This window comes from Callorhinus ursinus, unplaced genomic scaffold, assembly GCF_003265705.2.
Source record: "Callorhinus ursinus isolate GAN/ISIS: 27379988/994484 unplaced genomic scaffold, GSC_fseal_2.0 scaffold8, whole genome shotgun sequence".
Classification (NCBI taxonomy): domain Eukaryota; kingdom Metazoa; phylum Chordata; class Mammalia; order Carnivora; family Otariidae; genus Callorhinus; species Callorhinus ursinus.
The window spans coordinates 2,507,958-2,528,154 of NW_027397070.1; the positions used below are offsets into that span (position 1 = coordinate 2,507,958).

The 20,197-nt window shown below is 50.8% G+C and overlaps 5 protein-coding genes across 9 annotated transcripts; 1 reads left to right on the forward strand and 4 right to left on the reverse strand.

Annotated features, from left to right (window-relative positions):
* Nucleotides 1–102: 102 nt before the first annotated feature.
* CHMP4A (charged multivesicular body protein 4A) lies at nt 103–4,391 on the reverse strand. The gene is made up of 6 exons (XM_025870278.2): nt 4,236–4,391; nt 2,599–2,748; nt 2,335–2,512; nt 1,802–1,916; nt 1,045–1,180; nt 103–423 (listed from the first exon to the last, which is right to left on the reverse strand). Exons 1-6 carry the CDS (start codon nt 4,264–4,266, stop codon nt 365–367), a joined length of 669 nt encoding a protein of 222 aa, XP_025726063.2. The 5' UTR covers nt 4,267–4,391; the 3' UTR covers nt 103–364.
* A 402-nt stretch (nt 4,392–4,793) lies between these two features.
* MDP1 (magnesium dependent phosphatase 1) lies at nt 4,794–6,300 on the reverse strand. Of its 3 annotated transcripts, none has more exons than XM_025870281.2 (6): nt 6,141–6,300; nt 5,967–6,027; nt 5,782–5,892; nt 5,347–5,454; nt 5,170–5,255; nt 4,794–4,995 (listed from the first exon to the last, which is right to left on the reverse strand). In XM_025870281.2, the coding sequence occupies exons 1-6, from the start codon at nt 6,175–6,177 to the stop codon at nt 4,904–4,906; spliced, it is 495 nt and encodes a 164-aa protein (XP_025726066.1). In that variant the 5' UTR covers nt 6,178–6,300; the 3' UTR covers nt 4,794–4,903. The 3 variants fall into 3 exon arrangements, with proteins under 3 accessions (XP_025726066.1, XP_025726067.1, XP_073751090.1); XM_025870282.2 differs by having other exon boundaries at nt 5,160–5,255; XM_073894989.1 differs by lacking the exon at nt 5,782–5,892.
* Nucleotides 6,301–7,007: 707 nt separating this feature from the next.
* NEDD8 (NEDD8 ubiquitin like modifier) lies at nt 7,008–9,856 on the reverse strand. Of its 2 annotated transcripts, none has more exons than XM_025870283.2 (4): nt 9,703–9,856; nt 8,166–8,213; nt 7,918–8,000; nt 7,008–7,371 (listed from the first exon to the last, which is right to left on the reverse strand). In XM_025870283.2, the coding sequence occupies exons 1-4, from the start codon at nt 9,718–9,720 to the stop codon at nt 7,275–7,277; spliced, it is 246 nt and encodes an 81-aa protein (XP_025726068.1). In that variant the 5' UTR covers nt 9,721–9,856; the 3' UTR covers nt 7,008–7,274. The 2 variants fall into 2 exon arrangements, with proteins under 2 accessions (XP_025726068.1, XP_025726069.1); XM_025870284.2 differs by having other exon boundaries at nt 9,709–9,837.
* Nucleotides 9,857–10,147: 291 nt separating this feature from the next.
* GMPR2 (guanosine monophosphate reductase 2) lies at nt 10,148–16,781 on the forward strand. Of its 2 annotated transcripts, XM_025870270.2 has the most exons (10): nt 10,148–10,307; nt 10,699–10,819; nt 10,958–11,077; nt 13,553–13,636; nt 13,786–13,959; nt 14,690–14,771; nt 14,859–14,965; nt 15,154–15,196; nt 15,786–15,948; nt 16,155–16,781. In XM_025870270.2, the coding sequence occupies exons 2-10, from the start codon at nt 10,733–10,735 to the stop codon at nt 16,342–16,344; spliced, it is 1,050 nt and encodes a 349-aa protein (XP_025726055.1). In that variant the 5' UTR covers nt 10,148–10,307; nt 10,699–10,732; the 3' UTR covers nt 16,345–16,781. The 2 variants fall into 2 exon arrangements, with proteins under 2 accessions (XP_025726055.1, XP_073751089.1); XM_073894988.1 differs by having other exon boundaries at nt 14,690–14,965.
* On the reverse strand, nt 14,230–19,918 carry TINF2 (TERF1 interacting nuclear factor 2). Its single transcript, XM_025870268.2, is given in 11 exon segments — nt 14,230–15,229; nt 15,742–17,356; nt 17,359–17,452; nt 17,583–17,674; nt 17,779–17,846; nt 17,935–18,397; nt 18,558–18,654; nt 18,740–18,847; nt 18,930–19,031; nt 19,153–19,257; nt 19,396–19,918. Coding segments are annotated over 10 exon segments (1,413 nt in total). The 5' UTR covers nt 19,588–19,918; the 3' UTR covers nt 14,230–15,229; nt 15,742–17,264.
* Between the last annotated feature and the right edge of the window lie 279 nt (nt 19,919–20,197).

The following is a 20,197-nucleotide window of genomic DNA, read 5'->3' on the forward strand; positions in this document are numbered from 1 at the left end:
ACTTCGTTATTCCCTTCATTACTCCCATTGTGATTCAATGCTTGAAACAAAGCTCCAAAGGCCAGGGAAGAGTTTCAGGTGTAGAGGAGGCAGTATAAGCAGTATGGTTCCATCTGCCCGATTTTATTGGGAACAAGGGCACTGTAACTGCTATCAGAGAAGGGAGCCCAGGGGCTCCTCTCACACCAAGGTCTTTTTTCAGAGTTGAGCCAGGGAGGGGAGGGCGACAACACCTTTTCAGGCAGGGTCACACTATCACCCTCAGCAGGACCTCCCCAAAAGGCTATGTTCCTTTAGCTTAGCACTTGGCACTTAAGGAAAAGAGACCAATGAAGGCAGCACTGGGAAAACAAGCCCAGACTTATCAGGATACCCACTCAGCCAGCTGCTTTAGTGCTTCTTCATCTTCATCTGCTTCAGGAGCTTCAGGGACAAGGATACCCAGAGAAGAAATGTTAGGGCCGTAGCAACTTCCAACAATCCCCTGCTAGAACACTGAAAGTCGGGCGCCTGGGTGGCTCAGTCGTTAAGCGGCTGCCTTCGGCTCAGGTCATGATCCCAGGGTCCTGGGATCGAGTCCCGCATCAGGCTCCCTGCTCTGCGGGGAGCCTGCTTCTCCCTCTACTTCTCTCTCTGTCTCCCAAAAAAAAAAAAATAAAATCTTTAAAAAAAAAAAAAAAAAAAAGAACACTGAAAGTTTGCTGAATTTTCTCTCCCCAGCAAAGAACCTAAAGGTGTGGTCCTTCTGCTTGCTGGGCTGCTGCTAACTCCCAGGGAACCCTTGTACAAATTAAGAAAATGTGCTTCTCTCTCCCAGAACTTGTAGCCCTACACCAGGGTGCCCAGCTTGCCGAATGAGGCACAGCTGGACTTTAGTCTTCATTCCTGTTCAGCCAGGTACCCTTACACGGTCAATAACCTGTGCAACGGTAGCAGCAGCCCTCTTTGCCTGGTTCCTTTGAAGCAGGATGTAAGAGGAATAATCTCTCCCCGTATCTATTCCACCTCCTCAAGTCCTTAAGACAATAGAATAGCCCTGAGTACCTGGTCCTGCGGGCAGATGTGCAGAAGGTACACTGGGCAGTTCAGTGGGGGGTTCTTCCTCCTTGTCACCCACAGTTAACAAGTCCCGGGCCAATTCCTCCTGCTCCAGCTCCTCTAGCTCCTCCAACAGTTCATCCTGGATATGGAACAACAAAACTGTTTAAGATGAAGAAATGAGGGGCGCCTGGGTGGCACAGCTGGTTAAGCCTGCAACTCTTAGTGTCAGCTCAGGTTGTGATCTCAGGGCTCTGATCTCAGGGTTGTGAGATCAAGCCCCATGTTGGGCTCCAAGCTCAGCAGAGTCCGCTTAGGACTCTGCCCTCTCCCTCTGCCCCTCCCCTCCCGTGATCTCATGCTCTCTCTCTCAAATAAATCAATATAATCTTAAAAAAAAAAAAAAGATGAAGAAAGGGAATTTCTTTCTTTTTTTTTAAGATTTTATTTATTTGAGAGAGAGAGAGAGAGAGAAACAGCATGAGAGGGGAGAAGGTCAGAGGGAGAAGCAGGCTCCCTGCTGAGCTGGGAGTCCGACGTGGGACTCGATCCCAGGACTCCGGGATCATGACCTGAGCTGAAGGCAGTCGCTTAACCAACTGAGCCACCCAGGCGCCCCAAGAAAGGGAATTTCTACTTCCCAAAACATACCACTTTTGGAGTCCCTCTCCTCCCCCAAACTTGCCCCATGATTCTCTTGGGCATTCCTTCTGGCTGGCCTCCTGCTTTCTCCCATATTCCCTGACCTCTCAGTCCCAATCACCTCATCCACAACGTCTCCAAAGCCCACAGGCCGAGATATGGCATCTGAGATCTGCTGGGCCACCTCCTGTTGTTCTGTAATGTCAGCCATCAGTTCATCCACCTTGTCAATGTCCCTGAGAACAAGATACACAGCCAGGAAATCAGGAAACAACCCTCCCGACTTTTCCTGTCTTGCCTGAGTGAAGCCCCTCCTGTCTGTGGCCTCAGGCTGATAAATCCCCGGCTATCAGGTAGAAGAGGTCCCTGGGAAACTGTACAGAGGCAAGGCTGGCCTGAGGATTGATAAGAAGCCACACTGGGGAGGACAGGCTGCACTTCCCTCTCTGAAGGGTCTTAAATCATCTTTCTTTGTTATAATGCTTTAGCCAGCAAAGAGATCTTACAGGAAGCAAAGAGACCGACAGAGGTCTAGCTGTCATAGGCACGTCTATAATGTAAATTCACATTCTGAGAGGTTTTAAGATTCAAAGTACAATACCAAGCTACTTTCCCCAGCGCCTGGGCCCCCTGCTTCCCTCCCCCCGTACCCACATGTCCTGGTAGGCCTTCTTCATGCCTTGGGCAGCAAGCTCCATGGTACGAAGCACTTCTGCATTGGTGGTGGCATTCTCGATGGCCTCACGCTGAAACTCCAGGGTGGATAATGTCCCATCGGTTTGTGCCAGCTGTTGTTCCAATCTTTTCTTCCTCCGCAAAGCCTGTAGGGCGGCTGACCCAGCACACACCCTGAACATCAGAGCCAGAAGCCCTTGCTTCCCACCTGGGCCCACCCTACTGGCACCTCTCCCCCATTACCTCTCTTATTCTTGATCCCATGCTTCTTGGCCATTTGTAGCTCCTGTTGAATCTTCTGCTCCAGAAACTCCTGTTTCTTGATCAGTATCTTCTCTGTCTCCTTCAGTTTCTGTATTGCCTCTTCAGGGGTTGGCCCCTTCTCCTTCTTCCCTGGAGTCCAATCAAGCAGGCCCATATTGTGCGGAGGAAAACTATCAGCCACCAGTTACTAAGCGCATAGTATGTGCTGGCACTTGACTGCATTATTGTTAATCCCAAAAGGACTCTCTACGGTGAATGTACTATCTTCACTTCACAAACATGAAAACGGGCACAAAGATGTTAAATTGTTTTTGTTTAAAATCACAACTAGGGGCACCTGGGTGGCTCAGTCGTTAGGTGTCTGCCTCCAGCTCAGGTCATGATCCCAGGGTCCTGGGATCGAGCCCCGCATCTGGCTCCCTGCTCAGCGGAAGGCCTGCTTCTCCCTCTCCCACTCCCCCTGCTTGTGCTCCCTCTCTCGCTGTGTCTCTCTCTGTCAAATAAATAAATAAAATCTTTAAAATAAATAAATAAATAAAATCACAGCTAGTAAGAATAGAGGAGTAATCGAAATGTGGCAGTATGACTTTCAAATCCAGTATTCGTTTGCTATTCCAAGCTGCCTTTCAAGTCATTTCCAGGCCTTTTTTAAAAATAATAGACTTTGTTTTTCAGAGCAGTTTTAGGTTCACAGCAAACTTGAGTGTCAGGTACAGAGTTCCCATACACCCCCTGCCCCCACACATGCACAGCCGCCCCACTATCACATCCCCACCAGAGTTTGGTCACTTTGTGTAATCACTGTTGCACTTGCTGTCCTAGCAGATGCCCAAGGTCCTGACTCCACAGGATCGAACTGAATGAAGTACAGGGGCTAGAGAAAAAAAAAAATCTGATCTCAATTTTCCCCTTCATCTTCTGCACTCCTAAAAAAACGGTGGCCCTTGCCTGCTTAAAATCCTTCCACACTCTCTATTGCCTACAGGATAAAATCCAAAACTTGACATACAAGGCCCTTCTTGATCTGGCCTTTGTTTACCTCTACACACACACACAGTCTGTTCCCCTAAACACACCATACTCTTTCCTGCCTGTTTTGCACAGTTACATCTTCCTGGACAACCTCAATTCTCCACCCGGCATACCTCTCCAGCCTTCTGGCTCACTACCCCGCCCCGCGCTGCTTCTGTGCTTCCCTGGGTGGTAGGTACATCTCCGTCATGGAGTTGCTACACGACAGTGTATATGTCAGTTTTGGCTTGTCTTGCCCTACCAGATAGGAGTTTTAAGTAGGCAATCTTTCTTCATCACCTCAGATGCCCTCTTGGCCAGCATAAAGGAAGCACCAGTGTTTTGGAAAGGAGATGAGGACGAGCGGAAACTCATCCCCCCCGCCCCCCGACTGAACAGTGGGGACCCTCCGCTCCCGTCCCGGGCCGGCCCCCAGCTCTTCTCTCTGCGGCGGGGGAGGGGAGGCAGCCGGACTCAGGCTCCCTGACGAGGCGGGGCCTCCTGGCACGTGAGGAGGCCTCACTAGGCCGCGCATGGGGTCTTCGGGGCAGCCCCGGGCCACGGCCTTCCCCCACACCCCCGCGGCCAGCCTCGCCCCGGCTCACCCCTCCCGAAGAGTCTGCCGAGCCCACTCATCGCCACCCTCGCCTCTCCCGCCTCCGCCCCACGGCGTCGGGCTACTTCCGCCTTGCTCGGGGAGGGTGCGGCCTCGGCGCTCCGAGACCGGCCTGGGCCAATCCCTCCTTGGGGCACCGCCCCGACATCATCAACTGGAGCCGACGAGGCCACTTCTACCACGTGACCCGAGGCACCAGCCCCCAACCCACTCGCTCCACTTAAAGCGGCCGCTTCATTTTGGGCTATAAAAAGGCCGCCGCACCCCCTCCCCCCCAAAACACAGTATTTGTTTTCCTGGAAGGGAGTGTGCAGGGTCGCGCGTCCCACTGCTTGGGGCCAGTGGAAGAGTTCTTCGGGCCCTTGGCAGAGCTCAGGAAACGGAGTGCGGATGGGGCGAGCACAAGGGGGGGGTCACAGTCAGGTGTGCCACAAGTTTCTATGGCCCAACCTAATGAAGACTAATGCCGCGCGCTCTGCTCTTGGCACCTCCAGTTAGCCGAGGCCGGCTACAACGCTAGACAAATAGAAACATGCAGGAGGACCTCTTCTGTCGCACACAAACATGCTTTAATAATTTACAAATACACCTGAGAATGCCTTCCTGATTTCCTTTCAGTTTTATGCCTCCGATGAGGCTCATCCACAAGACTGGACCTCAGGGCCCAGCTTGGGCCTTTGCAAATGTCTCTAGTCCTTCAGTTAGGGTTTGAAGACTCATTCCATTCTGGACATGAATGCAGGTAACGCCTAGAAGGGGAAAAAAAAAAAGCCACATTTCATCAGGCCTGTCGCTCCTCTCACCTTTTTTGGGTGTCACCCAAATATTGTCATGCAAATCATCCATCCCGTACATACCTACCTAACCCCTCATCCGAACCCTTTCTCCTCATTCCCCAAAGGGCTAATCTTACCACTCAGTACCCAGTTTGCTGACGTCTACGATATTCCGCTTCTCATCATCAAAGAAGATCATCTGGGAGAAAACAACTCCAGTCTTCATCTGCAACCTGTGCAAGGAGGGGCAGGGAGTGGCCTCGCTAGCTTCTTAGCTCCTTCAGCCTCTATGGTCTCCCTGCTTCTACCCTTATCTCCACCTACCTCTCAAAGTGGGTGACCTTGCTGCCTGGATAGATTTCCCGATGAGCAAAGTATCTGTCAAGGTCAAAGAGCTCCAGAAGCTGGTTGGCCCCTTCGATCTCCCCTGTCCTGCAAGAAGGTGTCAGAGCTGGGATCCGGAGGGCCAGAGCTGCAAGCCAAGTTATATTTAACCAGGGGGGAAATCAACTTGCTATTTTTCCAGGACAGGTAGGCATCCTCGGTCCTCATTCAACTCCCTATGCTTCCCGTCTGACACAGGCGGCGGCTGAGCCAATGTTTAATAAATTAAAGGCACAGGAGAGGGCCCAATGACGATATGCAAATACATGCAAATCTGCCCCGCCGAAGTTTTTGTAGCCCCGGGGTTACGCGAGACGTCTCCTGCCTGCGTCTCTCAGCTTGAGACCCGGCAGCGTTTTCAGTCGCTTTCCTCACCGTGAAGCGGCCGCCACGGGCACATCAAGGTCCCGCAACCGCTGCAGGACGTCGGGCACCTCTGGGTACAGTCGGACGGCCTGGCCCCGCCGGTCCCGGACCGCCCCATCGCTGCGGAGAGAGAGCGCGCTCAGCTGCAGCCCGCCCCACCCCGCCCGACGCCGGCCTCCCCAGCGCCCCCTCACCTGCTCCTGTGGAACGGGGGGTCTACGTGCGTGTCCACCCAGAACGGCCAGAGCGTGTAATCTGCGGGAGGACGGAGGGAAGGCTCAGGCTCGGAGCGCGCAGGTCTCGGGAGCTGCCGCTGCGGTTTGGAAAAGGAGAGCGCCCTGCGAAGCTCCCCAGGCCCGTCTCCTCACCCAGATCGAAGACCGCCAGCTTCGGGAGCCGCGCCATGGCGGGCGAGCGAGGCTTTCTTCGCGGCTGCCAGCCGCCCCGCCTGCCTTAGAGAAACGGCGACTAGAGCGTCGCCGCGCGGGCCTGCGGCCGTCCGCTTGGAGACCGCGCAAGAGCGCCTTCTGATGGTGGAGCGAGGGAAGGACTGCAGTAAAGTGCCAACGCCACCGCCCGGGGGGAACCACAGTGCTCCAGCTTCTCCAAGACACCTTCTTCCCCTACTCCTCCACTCCACCCAGCCCGGCCGGAGTCGGCTAAACTAGAGAAGCCAGGGAAGGGAGCCCTTTCGCCTGGCACCGCTCTCATTTTCTCTTACCAGTTGAGACCTAAGTGATCCATAGCTTGTCACTCCTCAACCCATCTCCAAATCGGCCTGTCTTCTGTTAAGTATAGAACCCAGAGCCCCGAGCAGCATTTTAGCCACAATGTAGTGTCCGTAAAGCCCTGAGGCCTTTCTTGAACCAGGCCCAAATGTCCAGGAGGGCTAAAATGGGAGAGAATTCACTGTCCTGGTTTCTACCACCCCCATCATTAGTATACTGGTAAATGTGTAACAACCAGTTTGGGGAGAGGGACTGATTTGCCACTTGAGGCCAATTTCAAGCTACCAGCATGAAATCACTTACGGGGTTGGAAAGAGATGCCAATAATTAGATCTCCTGAGCTGGTAAGAACTGGCTGCACACCACCTTGGGTAGACTTTCCTAGAGTCTGATAATCCCCCGCCCCAAGGGCACATTCCCTCCCATTGCCCTACTTCTTCAGAGGTGTAAATGAGTGTGTACTGGGTCCATTTCAACTTCGTTCACATTTGTGCAATACAACAAAGATTTCAGGAGGTCAGGAAATATTTTATTGACAACTAGGGACGTGGCCATAAGAGAGGGAAGCACACAGGACTGCAAACTAAAACCCAACAGCCAGCAAGGGCCCTTTGGGCCAGGAACCCTGCATCCTGGGGTCCTCACGATCTCCCACCAAACAAGACTGGGCATCCAGGAGAAGGGGCAGTGGCTCTGGTGTCCCACAGAGTGAGAGGATATATGATGCCTCATTACGAGCGACAGGGTAAGGAGATAAAATGCAGGGAGGGTCCATCACTGCCTAAGACCACCTCCTCCTCTCAGAGCCAATACGAGGTGGAGGACTGAACCACCTAGGATCTTGTAATCAGCTGCTGTCTTCTCATCATTCCTGCAGGAAAAGAAGGCAAAAAAAAAAAGGCTTTAGAAATACGATGTAGAACAGGATTCTAACACTGGGTTTCTTGAGTCTTTTTCCTGGTCTATGAACTCATGAAAAAAAAATTACATCTTTATTTTTACTGACCCTTAACTGAAATATTTCTTTTAATTTTGAAAACAAGCAATAAACCCACAGTGGTATTAGCAACATGGGTAACCTGTTAACAACAGAAATTGGCTATTTTCATATCATATTACAACTGTTCGCGAGTATTTTGAAAATATGTCAAAATTATGGTAAATTAAACCCACCATTAGATCTTAACGTATTAATAAACCATATATATTATCACAAATTTGTTTTTAGTATTTTGAGAACTAAATCTCAATATAGTTGCTCTTGTTAATCTATGTATTTTATGTCTGCAAAAATCTTATTCTGAGAAGGAATTCACAGGCTTCACCAAATCACCAAAGGATCTGAGGCTCCTCCTCCAGTATTTGCTCCCTCAATGTCACGTAAGATTGCCACACCTCATATCCATGTCAAACTCACATCTGTTTTCCACTGTAGATGAGCCGCTGCTGCTGTGGGGGGATGCCCTCTTTCTCCTCCACACGCTCCTTGATTCGCTCCACCTTTAAGGGTACAAGTAGTCAGGGACTGCAAAGGGGTAAAACCACGGAAGTGGAAAGAACAAGAGCTATGCAGACAGCATGAGAGCGAAAAGGACTAAGTCCATCAGCATTTCCAAGTGAATGTGCATGTGGGGAGACAGGCATGAAGTACCGGCCATACGTTACCTTGTCTGTGGGTTCAATGTCAATCTCAATCTCCTTTCCGGTCAGGGTCTGAAACAGGCAAGGGTTTCATGAGTCCTGCAGCCTAATATACAATTTGTCTTCTAGGTGAAACACCCTGTCCTGGTCTCTGGGGATCTACAACTTCCAAGAGAAGCTCATTCTCAGCAAAGCTGCTTTGAAGAATCAGAAGGCTTTGACCCAAACCTGTATTTATCAAACACTTTTAGGCTGTAGAAAGCTCTGATAGGGCAAAATGCTATGAACCATTTGGCCCTCTTAATCCTACAGGTCATTTTACACCCCCCCATCTTCCTACCCCCACACCATCAGAATCCATGAGAATACTGGCATTCCTTTGGATAAGACAGCAGTAAGAGATGTCCTAAGGAAAGCATGCCTTTGAATCAGGATGCCCTTGTTTCCTGTATCAAAGCTAGAAACTGACATTCATATAATTCAAAGAATTCTCAAGGACACCAGAGACCACAAAAATTTCGTGAAACAATACCCTGATACTTATATTTTCTTTCTTTTAACGTTGCTTGCGACCCATTCAATTGATTTTACAATTAGTGACTCTTTTAGTCACTACTCACAGTTTGAAAAACCATGATTTTTAACATGCTCTTTGGCCTCAATCCTCAGCTAGGAAGTGGTCTGGAAAGACTGAAGAGGTTAAGAACGGCTGTTAAGCACGGTAACCACACTAAAGAGCTGATGAAATAACAACAGACTTACTCTGCAGCAAAAAGGCCAAACTAGTGTTGCACTGCGTCAATTTTTAGTTTCTGTCTCTCTGTCGGAAGGTACGAAAGAAGCAATAGCAGATAGGACTAATGAGGGTTGGGAATCGGTGAGGAACCACGGGAGACTTGGAGATGAAGGAAACGCTGCTAGTACCAAGAACCAGGGCACGGATAACTAACCTGCCTCAGCCAAGGAAGTGAGGCTGGTCCAGGAGGCCTGGCTCAGAAAGGCAGGTGCTGACTGAACACACTCCCAGCTCTGGTTCTGAAGGCTGGCTGAGATACCGCACACTGGCGACAACCGGCAAAGGCTTACAGCCTAGCTCCTGAGAGGCCCCCGGTTCCCCAGGCTAATGTTTTTGTGTTGTGCTTGGAAGCAGCTGCATTAGGGGCTGGGAGAAGCAGGTAAGGAGGGCAATGCAGAATGGAGATTACAGCTTATTCCAAGATTCCGAGAAAGAGAGCCAAACTGCTGCTTGGCCTTCCCTATGACTGCCGGGGTTCGAGTACAGCGAGGCCCCGGACAAAGGCGGCCTCCTTCTGGGTCATAGCACAGTCCTGGCGAGAAAGCAGGACCCGCAGAGGCCCCGGGGTCGTCTGCCGGGGCCAGTCCCCAGCCCTCAAAGCCTTCTTGGGCCCCCCTACTTCCCATCACCCCTCGCGCGGAGCCCTGAGGCTGTCAGCACCCTCCAGGCTCGGGAAAGGCGTGGTTTTCCTTCCCCGCTTCTCCCGCAAGGCACAGCGGCCAGCCCAGTACCACAGCGTCTTGGCAAGGCTGGAGGTGCTCCCACCTTTACTTTAATTAGCATCTTCTTCCCAGTTTGGAGCTGCACGCAGATAATTTGCTGCTTCCACCGCTGTGGTCGCCGCTGCCGCTCCCCAGCAATCCGCTTGTGGGAGTCACTTCTGCTTCCGGGTCACTTCCTGGCTCCACCCCCTCCTTCCCCCCCATCTTCTTTCCACCGGGTTCCCGAAAGGCTCAGGAATGCTCCCGCGTTTCGTTTTGGTGGCGTCACGAATAAAAAGAAGGCGGCGGTTTAGTTACAGCAGAGATAACGCCTCCGCGATTCTTAGAGTCCCTAGTGAGCCGGGGCTTGGAAAGCAGGGTCGGAACGAACTACTTCTCCCATCATGCCAGGGGACAGCTCCGCGCGTTCCACCCTGGGAGTCGTAGTCTTCCGCCCCTCGGATCCAAGGGCAACCTCGGTGTGTGAACTCTGTTACCCAGAAGGCCTCGCACGGCCGCTGCCGAAACTGGGATTTCCCGTTTATCCTTTGCGCCCGCAATTGGCGGAACCTGTTGGTGTGGCCCACAAGGCTCGGCGGAGCTGCACGAGGCTAGTTGCTAAGCAAGGGTGACTGTGGTCAACTGCCACTTGGGCCACGGCGACAGGAAGTGAGTACCCCTATTCCGGAAACTAGTTGTGGGAATCTCCCACATTCCTCCTCACCCCCAAATCAGCCTTACTTACCCCAAATTGCTCTTTGCGAGGGTGGGAGAAAGAAGAGTAGTGAGGGTTAAGGAATGCACATTTTGGGGGTCATTCACGACTCCATTCCAGTTCTTCTCCCCATCATATAGTACCTGGGATGGAGATACCACGGGTAATTCCAACCATGGGACGGATCGGAGGTGACAGTCTTCAGAGACCATGGCTCAGCCAATGCCCGACCTTCCATAATTAAAGCAAGGCGAGAGATGAGCCATGCCTTTAGCTGTAACAGGGCATTAAGGCCTACGGGGAGATTGGTTCAGATCCTGCCACCTGACTTTTTCTACCTTCCAGTTCTCGGATTTGTCGCTACCCCAAGGTTCCCGCCATGCCTCACATCGACAGTGACATCAAACTGGACTTCAAGGATGTCTTGTTGAGGCCCAAACGCAGTACCCTTAAATCTCGAAGTGAGGTGAGCCTACTTTCCTAGTTCTACTTTCTTGACCCCAAGCTCCTGGTGGGGCAGGACTGAGAGGCATTTCTGGTTCTTGTCCTCGTTCAATACTCATTTATTTGATGAATGAAATGCTGTTTCCTGTTCATATCTCAGGTGGATCTCACAAGATCCTTTTCATTTCGGAACTCAAAGCAGATGTACACTGGGATCCCCATCATTGCTGCCAATATGGATACTGTGGGCACCTTTGAGATGGCCAAGGTTATCTGTAAGGTAGGATTTCCCTTATGCAGGTTCCTCACTGGTGACCAGTTATGTGGGCTGACTGCAGAGGTAATTTGCATCACCACCCCAACCCCAGGTCAGCTGCCTGGCAAGTTAACAGGATGTTACAATTTACTATTTTATCCATTTTCTCCAATACTAATGCCCTTTATCTGGTAAGTTCAAAGGCACATCTGAATTAGTAAAATTCAAAACTAAGTTTTACCCCATTTTTCTGATACATAAACATAACTTTCCTTTTTCTCCTGTCCAGCAGTTTACATACCCTGCCAACTTTTCCCACCTCCCAGGTCATCCCTTCCAAATCACATTCATCCCTCCAGTTACACCATTGTTCAGGACACTAAATATTCCAGTTTCAGTCTAGAAACTAAATATAGTTTGAGCATTCAAAAATTCCTAGCTAGGAAGAGAAGCAGCTTATTAATTTTCTTTCATGTCTGCTACCCTTTTTTTACTTTTATTTTTTTGACCTTCCTCTTCTTTAAGTCCTAGGTTTCTGGGAGTTTCTGGGACGTGCCCAAAATGGAATGTGTTTTTCTTATGCACAGGTTATTGTTCACTTTGAAAATAGAACATGCTGCTCCTGTCAGTAATATTACCTGCCTCTATACTTGTAGCTGAGAAGGTAGATAGTTACTCTGGGCACTCAAAGAACACATGCATTCTTCTGGTTAATCGATGTAGCCCTGGTTGATGGATTCTGCTGCTGCTTGTGGCTCTGTTAGCCTCAAGGACTTCATCTCCCTTTCTCTTTTTTCGATCGCTGTAAGTCTTTGTGGAATGTCTGTTGTTAACTTCTCTAAGGTTGATAGTTAAACAGTTTTAGTACTTTATTGCTGTTGCCATTCACTAACTGCTTAGGAATCTTGTTGCCCACTGTCCACCTGCTCTGCCCAGTAGAGTTGAGGAATAGTGAATCTGACTTTAGCATTAACAAACGTGCTAGAATACGTGGCCCTTTTGGGGACTTTTTTTTTTTTTAAGATTTTATTTATTTATTTGTCAGAGAGAGAGAGAAAATGGAGAGCACAAGCAGGGAGAGCGGCAGGCAGAGGGAGAAGCAGGCTCCCCGCTGAGCAAGGAGCCCGATGCAGGACTCGATCCCAGGACCCTGAGATCATGACCTGAGCTGAAGGCGGATGCTTAACCGGCTGAGCCACCCAGGAGTCCCTTGTGGGGACTATCTTAATGCTTTATGTTGAGACTGGCTTTTCAGTACTGCTGATGAGTGCTAAAGAGATCAGATTTTAGAGATAGAGCCAGGTTTCACAGTAATAATAAGGTTGGATACAAGCATCTTTTTCTAGGTCTCTAGCTTGGTATGTAATCGCGATGTGCTCATCATATCACACTATACCAGTATATCTCCAAGGTCTACTGACCTCATGGAATGATTTTTGTGTATCAGCACATTGGTGGCAAAGTGTTGCTGAGGAAGTAAACTCAATACCAGCTTCAGCTGGGTGGTGTTGATGAGTGAGTATAGCATTAGCACTTCCTTACTGCTGGCTGACACATGACTTCTTTGGATTTCTTGTCACTTGCAAGATTTGGGCTGTCTCTGTCAACTGCTCTCGTCTATTTGCATGTCTGCACTTTTAAAGCACCAGCAGTGTGGCACCTGGCTGGCTCAGTCAGTGGAACGCAGGACTCTTGGCGGGGGGGTTTTGAGTTCAAGCCCCCCCTTGGGGTGAAAGATTACTTAAAGGTTTTTAAAAAAAATAAATAAAATAAAAATAAGGCACAAGCACCAGCATTCACACCGGCCTCCGAGTGCCTTTCTCAAAGTCTTGGGATATTGTTTTGCAATTTGTTGACCTATGGAATACAAGTCTGATGAGTTCACTGTATCCTTGAACTTGTCAACCGTTGACTGAAACAGATGGAAGGAAATGGACTTTTTAGGTTGGTCCGTGTCTCCAAAAAATTTGTCCTTTACTCCAGTGGAGATGGAGAAAGAATGGGGTAGCACCTTATTGGCTCCATTAAGACCTTGCCTTTTGTAAGCATTTAGACTCACTGAATTATTGCTGGTAAATGGACCAAAAGATACCCCAAAATAGGTTAGTTCAGTACTAGGCTACCATAGGGGGAGGGGCTGAGTCAGTGCAGGCAGATATTACCTCTCTCCAGATATTGCCTCTTTCTTGTCTGCTGCTTGTCCCACTGCACCAGCAGCTTGTCTTTGTCACCTGTAGGTGCTGATTGGTGAAATCCAATCCAGATGACTTTGTACTTTGGGTGGAGTGTTGGACAAGCACTGGCTTACGGGAAAAAGCCCTACTGGTATTTTTAGGGAGAATAATGGTTAAGCTAAAATCCCAGCTCAACCAGTGGTTTCTTCAAGTTGCTTTCCAAAGTTCAGTCCTTTTCTCCCTCGGATAGAATACTATAAATGTTTCTAGAAAAAGAGACGCTTGTAAAGTTCTCTTCTTTTTGATGGCTTTTTCTTCTCCCCAGTTCTCCCTCTTCACAGCTGTTCATAAACACTACAGCCTCCAGCAGTGGAAAGAGTTTGCTAACCAGAATCCTGAGTGTCTTGAGGTAATGCTGATCCTCCCCTGATCCCTTCCTTATCCCACTTTTCCAGGTATCTCTTTTTGGCTTCCTGGGAACCAACCCTCACCTTCCCAACCCCACTGGCTGCTCACTGGGTCATTTGTGACATGCCAGTGGCCCTCTCTCTCTCACAGCATGTGGCTGCCAGCTCAGGCACAGGCTCTTCAGACTTTGAACAGCTGGAGCAGATCCTGGAAGCTATTCCCCAGGTGAAATACATATGCCTGGATGTGGCAAATGGCTATTCGGAACACTTTGTTGAGTTTGTAAAGGATGTGCGGAAGCGCTTCCCCAAGCACACCATTATGGTATGTTTCCAGTACCCTGTAGTTGGTATGTTCCTCTTCCTTCCACTCTTTCCAGACGCTTCATTTTGTGACGTCAGTTCATTTCTCCTATGCTGATTTTCCTAGTCCACTGAATCTTGTCACTAGGTGATAATCCATGGTTCCATGCTTAAAATGTTCAGATTGGTTAGTGCAGTTACCTCTGTCCCTTGATACATGCCTTGTACATACCTACGGTATATATTCATCTGCCCACTGAAGTGGACATGCACTAGAATCATATTAGAGGGATCGTGTGAAAGAGTTTTATTTATTTTTTTTACAAGCTTAGGGGAGTGATGGCAAGGTCTCATTTTCTCTACAGCATCAAGGGGTCTCTCTGTACTGTCCATCAGAAGTAAAGACAGATGGATATTTAGCTTACATGACCACATCTCCCCCTTTCCCTGAAGCCAGAGATTTTATGATGTAACAGCTTAATGACAGGATATGTTTGGATCTCTTGGCAAGGACGGGAAGATAAATCTGTAAATCAGCTCTGGCCTTGGTCCAACTGGACCCCAGCTTTACCCTAGTGCAACAGTGATGCTGGCCACTAACCCCCTTACCTCAGCTTGGGAAGTAGAGTCCTTGCCCAGTAGAGGAAACTTAGGTAATAATGCTGGAAGGTCACGGTCCAGGCATGCTGTGTATGAGAGCATTCAACCTCCTCTCTTGTTTCCGACCCTAAGACTGCCGTTTTGTGCCTCAGGCAGGGAATGTGGTAACAGGAGAGATGGTGGAAGAGCTGATTCTCTCTGGGGCTGACATCATCAAAGTGGGAATTGGACCAGGTAAGCTGCTTCACTGGGCCATGGGCTACCTCCCCAGTTGGCAAATGCCTGTGGAGCACTTCACTGTTCTCATTACATTTTTCTCAGGCTCCGTGTGCACCACCCGGAAGAAAACTGGAGTGGGGTATCCACAGCTCAGTGCAGTGATGGAGTGTGCAGATGCTGCTCATGGCCTCAAAGGCCACATCATCTCAGTAAGGCCCAAGGGCACGGTAGGGTATGATGCTGCCAAACATCTGTGTTTTCTGCTGGCTGTGGAGACTGTGGTAGCAGTGGATCAGGACTCCTGGGTTCCTGTCAGCTTTGAAGTGGGCCGTGGGAACATCGCTCAGAGTGCTTGGGCAATCCACGTTCTTTCTTCATAGTGCTCCTTACTTTGCAGGACGGAGGCTGCAGCTGTCCTGGGGATGTGGCCAAGGCTTTCGGTAAGGATGTTGGGAGAGCATGGAGAGAGGGTCCTGTAGAAGAGGATAAGTCACCTCTGAGGGTCAAGGATCAGGCTTGGAAAGGCTGAGAAAGCCATTCAAATTCTTTCACAATATGAACTAGTGACCCTGAAGCTGTGGTGTCACCTGGGGCAAGCCAGCAAGAGAAATCCTGAGACTCTGATATGGACTGCCCAAGTGCAGGCCACGGCACCTGTAGTATCCCCCGGACTGTGGGACTAAAGTTAGAGACTTTTGCCCTTGGGACACTTGAAGTGAGTCTTGTTTAGCTGCACACAATGAAAAGAAATGACCAGAAGATGGCAAAAGCAGCAAAAAAACAAAAGAGAGAGCAGGCAGGGAATCTCCAGAAGCTCCTTTTAAATTCTTGGGGAAATCAAGCCCACTGAGGAGTAGAGGCCAAAGCAGAGCAGGCCTGTGTGGGTTGTGGGTCGGCTAGGGGAACGAAACCAGGAAGATGTTAGACTCGTTGTCAGGACTGAGAATTTGGCGTGAGTTGCTTCTGAGGGTGGGTATGTGGGTACCTGGGCCAGATTCACTTCTTTCCCTCCTCTGTGGATGCTGGCAGGGGCAGGAGCTGACTTTGTGATGCTGGGTGGCATGCTGGCAGGGCACAGTGAGTCAGGTGGTGAGCTCATCGAGAGGGATGATGGCAGGAAGTACAAGCTCTTCTATGGGATGAGTTCTGAAATGGCCATGAAGAAGTATGCCGGGGGCGTGGCTGAGTACAGGTATGTGCAGAGGTCCAGGAGCCGAGGGTTCCTGGAAAGCGTGACTAAGTAGGGTGGTGGCAGAACTCCTGGCTGCTGGGAGGTGCATGGTACGGTTCTTGGAGGAACAGTGGTGAGCTCGGGCTCAATGCCAGAGAGCAGGGGCGAGCCATCACTGGGCTTAAGGAACCCAAAAGGAAAAGGTAAGAAAGTTTTTCTCCTCGAAGGGCCTCAGAGGGAAAGACGGTGGAGGTGCCCTTTAAAGGGGATGTGGAGCATACCATCCGAGACATCCTTGGAGGCATCCGCTCCACATGTACCTACGTGGGAGCAGCTAAACTGAAGGAATTGAGCCGGAGAACCACCTTCATCCGGGTCACCCAGCAGGTGAATCCAATCTTCAGTGATGACAGCTAGACCTGAGCAGCTATGCCTTCTCAAGGCTCTAGCACCCGAGCACAGGGCCCCTCAGGTGGGCTCCTCAGCCATCCCAGCTACTCTATTTCGTAGTCGTTTCCTGTTGCCTCACTCCTGAGGGCGCCTGCAGTAATTCTGTACTGTACACACAAAATGCCCACGGCACTCACTGGGGAGGAAGCAAAGGCAGGCAGGCTGAGAAAATGAAGTCAGACAGTCAAATGTGAATCTGGGGACCCAGCATCCTGAAGATTATTAAAAGGAAAAGATGCTGATTCCTATCTAAGTGTTGAATGACCTTGGTCTGGAAGAGTGAGGCTCCTGAAATCATGTTTTGTTAATGAGCTTCATTAAATAGGATCTTTGAATACCTAAAAAGCCCAAAAGTGCTGACATAATTTTAAATATCTCAATAAAGAGATCCCAAGGACTTTGAAGAGATTCTGGATCTTTCTGCACAAGGCTGGCACCTGGGTGCTGCTCCAGGGCAAGCGGCAGTAGAGTTGGCACTGACCCAGTAGAGCCAAGGACAGGGAATACTTTTTCCACGAAGTACCTCCATTCCAGTACCACCACCCCCAGGCAACCCGACGGCAGGAGAGTTTACGAAGTACAGTCTGCTATCAGGACACACAGATATTTTTAACATAGTGAAGGGAAATTTCCCTTTGAGGCTATCAACCCTTCTTGGCACATGTGAACACCATTTTCCAGGGGAAGTAAAAAGGCAAAGGGATTCCTCCAGCCCTGGTGAAGCCAGTTCTAAGGAATGACCTACACTGACTCGATAGAAGCCTTAATTCCCCTTCCTCACACCAAGGCAGTGTTTTAACAAATCCAAATTTTAATTAACAAGGATTACAAGGTAATTTTAGCAAGGTAGTCAGGTCACCCAAGCCCGGGCTTCCGCTTTATTCCCACTAAACTGTGTGTAGATGAGGAAGGAGACAGGCAGAGTGCAGAGGGAATCCCAGTCCTAAGTGTCTAGACCTGTCTCTACAGTCATGGGAGGGACAGACATGGCACTGGGGCCAGAAGTGGGGAGGTATTCATAGAAGGTGGGGATCAAGGTGTCAAACTTTGTCTTCTGATAGTTTTCCAGAGACTCCTGCAGAGAAGGGAGCAGGGAGATGCTATCATCATCTCATTCCCTGAGCCCTCCATATTCTGGAGCATGTGGGTTTCTCTGTCTTGTTCGGCTCAGCCCCTTCCCCAGCTTTCTGTTCCTTCCTACTCACCCTTCCTTCCTTCTGGCCATTTTCTTCTTCATCAGAGTCCAAAACCAAGTCCCCTATGGTAATGACAGAGCTGCACAGAGATGGAGGACACACTGCAGGAAGGAAACCAGAATCAAAGTACCCTTCTAGGCAAACAGGCCCTCAAGAGTCCCCGCGAGAGGAGGCTATCTGACCCAGTCTGACTCAGAATACTTACATGGCTTCCTGGCTCTAGGAGGGGATAATGACAGTCTCAGGGGGTCCATGGGGCAAACCAGGCAATTCCTGCATTGGGAGCAAGCAAAAAAATAAGGTGAGGGGAAAGCAGGCAAAGAATGGACTGCTAGTAGGGAGAAGCAACTGTTCCACTCACTCTTCTTGCTCTGAAGCAAACACCTCAACTGGGTTCTCCTTCAGAGCCCTTCCCCCCGGGGTCTGGGATGGACTCTTTGACTTTCCAGTGGAAGCTGCTCTCGTGCCCCCAGCACCTGCTGGATCTGCCATGTCTGTCCCATGTTCTTCCCTGTTCTCAGGCTCAGATAGGACTTGGGTTGGTGAACCCAGATTCCTAAAGGGGAACAGCATGACTGTGGGGCGCTCCTTATGGCCTCCCTTAGTGGATGCCCATCGGGACTGGATTCTTCGCCGGCCTAGAGGGGCCAGATTGAAGTGGTGGCCAGCCATAGGTTCCTGGTGCTTCCTTGAGGCTGGTGCCTGAGGTAGGTGTGGGCCAGGCCTAGCATTTGGCAAAGGATCGTGAAGTGCTAGTTCTGGTTGCTGAGGAGGATTCTGCTCCGTGGGCTCTGTCATGCTCGCTGAATCGGGAACAGAGCACTCTGAAAAAGAAAATGAAGCTCCTCAGAACAGACAGAAACCCAACTCAGTCTGGTTTCTTATGGCTCAGGTCCATGTAACCCTTCCAATAGCCCATCTCAAAAAGTCTCAGCCCAAACAATCCACCCCCAAGTTCCTTGTTCTCCCAGATGGTCCTTGTACCTGGAAGTGGCCACCCCATGTCCACACCATACTGGCTCAGGACAAAAGAAGAAGTGATAGAAACTCCAGGCTGCATCCAACTCAGCACATCCTGAAGCTGTGGGCAGAGGGAGAGAGGCATGAAGACCACAGTCCTTGATACAGCCATCCCCCACTCTGCCCTTATTTTGTCCCAACAAAACCTGCTGTGTCTGCAGTGCAGGCAGGGCTTTTTCTAGCTGACACAAGTATTCAAAAAACAGTTTTTCCATGGCAGCCAGAAAGGGTTCCCCATACTCTTGTTCAAGTTCCTGCAGGGAGGTAGAAAGGCAGGTCAGAAGAGGACTAGGGAAATGTTGGCCACATAATAGCTTCCAAGCCAGCCAGTCTCACCTGCAGCCTGGAAGCCAAGTCCACTGGGGCCTCTGCTAGTTGCTTCACCTGTTGGCAAAAGGTCTCCTGTGCCTCCGAGACCTTCCTCAGATCCTGCTTTGTCTGTTGAGAGTAGGAAAAGCAGACAATTTAGGGTCACCAGGACCCAGTAGCCGGAAGGAGAATCAACTTTGTGGCGCCCAGTATTAACTGGGGTATAGGGCTTATTCCAGGGATTACTCACTGCTTTGGGGTCCCGCACTACAGGTCCAGACTCTGGGAAATGGTGATGCAGGGCGTTCAGAACCTGGGCCCACGGCCGGCCCTGCAGGATCAACTCCACCACTACCTGTGAAGGGTACTCAACTCGCAATCTCCACTTCAGGGCAAGCTGCCCTTTTCCAATGAGTCCCAACCCCAAGCAGTCGGCCCTCGGCCCTCGCATCCCTCCCCTTTCCCGTCTTCCAGCTCCTACGGGCTCCAATACCTTGGCCTTTAGGCCCATACACAGGCGTTCGTGGTGGCGGAAGCGAACTAAACCAGGGGCAGCAGCGCGCAATGATCGCAGAAACTCTAATACTCGCGGAAAATGCTCCACGCAGCGTCCCCGCACGACTTGCCAGCTGGCGGCGGCGGCGAAGCGCAGAGCCGCGGGACCGGCCCCCGGGGGCGTGGCCATGGCCGCGGGCTCCGCCCCGGGGGCAGGCCCTCTGGGTTCCTTCCTCCACGGCGAGGCTTCTCGACTCCTCCTAGGGGCGAAGCTTCCGGCGGCTCTTAGTGGCTGCGCTCTTTCGGTCTGCGCCGGATACTTCGCGATGCGATCCTTTCCATAGGCCACCGGAATCCTGGGGGTCTTCAACTCGGGCTGGAGCCTGAATGGAGAAGCTGGCCAGCTCCAATGGCACCAGGTTCTCTGTTTTCCACACCGCCGCCCCCTCAAGCCCGAGGGCTACCCCGCTTCCGGCTCTGCGGCCAGTTTCCCTGCCCCGGAAAAGGGCGGTAATGGAGAACCAATGGGCTACCGGGCAGGGAGACGTGACGTCGTGTCATAAGGCCACGCCCCAACAGATCCGGCGTCTCTCCCGCCCCCGCTCCCTCCGCCCAGTAGCCCTGGGGCGACGGGAACTGCCGAGTCGGGCTCTCGGGGGCCCCTGCCTTTCTTCGCGGAGCCTACAGTCACGTCCTTCTCCAAGGCTGGACTTACTTGTCTGGAAAGCGAGAATCATGCCCTTCCCTTCCCCCATCGTCTGCGCCACTGATGTACGATTCCTTAAATCCTAGCCTCGAAG

What these genes read in the sequence shown, in the direction of transcription:
- CHMP4A (XM_025870278.2), bottom strand. Translation starts at nt 4,266, where the DNA reads ATGAGTGGGCTCGGCAGACTCTTCGGGAGGG. An exon ending in AAGAAGGCCTACCAGGACAT is followed by an intron (nt 1,917 to 2,334) that starts GTGGGTACGGGG and finishes TCTTGTTCTCAG; the next exon opens with GGACATTGACAAGGTGGATG. An exon ending in ACATCTGCCCGCAGGACCAG is followed by an intron (nt 424 to 1,044) that starts GTACTCAGGGCT and finishes TTGTCCCTGAAG; the next exon opens with CTCCTGAAGCAGATGAAGAT.
- MDP1 (XM_025870281.2), bottom strand. Translation starts at nt 6,177, where the DNA reads ATGGCGCGGCTCCCGAAGCTGGCGGTCTTCGATCTGG. An exon ending in CCCCCGTTCCACAGGAGCAG is followed by an intron (nt 5,893 to 5,966) that starts GTGAGGGGGCGC and finishes CTCTCTCCGCAG; the next exon opens with CGATGGGGCGGTCCGGGACC. An exon ending in AAGGTCACCCACTTTGAGAG is followed by an intron (nt 5,256 to 5,346) that starts GTAGGTGGAGAT and finishes CTCCTTGCACAG; the next exon opens with GTTGCAGATGAAGACTGGAG.
- NEDD8 (XM_025870283.2), bottom strand. An exon ending in ACATTGAACCCACAGACAAG is followed by an intron (nt 8,001 to 8,165) that starts GTAACGTATGGC and finishes GTACCCTTAAAG; the next exon opens with GTGGAGCGAATCAAGGAGCG. An exon ending in ATCTACAGTGGAAAACAGAT is followed by an intron (nt 7,372 to 7,917) that starts GTGAGTTTGACA and finishes CTTTTCCTGCAG; the next exon opens with GAATGATGAGAAGACAGCAG.
- GMPR2 (XM_073894988.1), top strand. Translation starts at nt 10,733, where the DNA reads ATGCCTCACATCGACAGTGACATCAAACTGGACTTCAAGGATGTCTTG. An exon ending in TCCCCAAGCACACCATTATG is followed by an intron (nt 13,960 to 14,689) that starts GTATGTTTCCAG and finishes TTTGTGCCTCAG; the next exon opens with GCAGGGAATGTGGTAACAGG. An exon ending in GGGGGCGTGGCTGAGTACAG is followed by an intron (nt 15,949 to 16,154) that starts GTATGTGCAGAG and finishes TTCTCCTCGAAG; the next exon opens with GGCCTCAGAGGGAAAGACGG.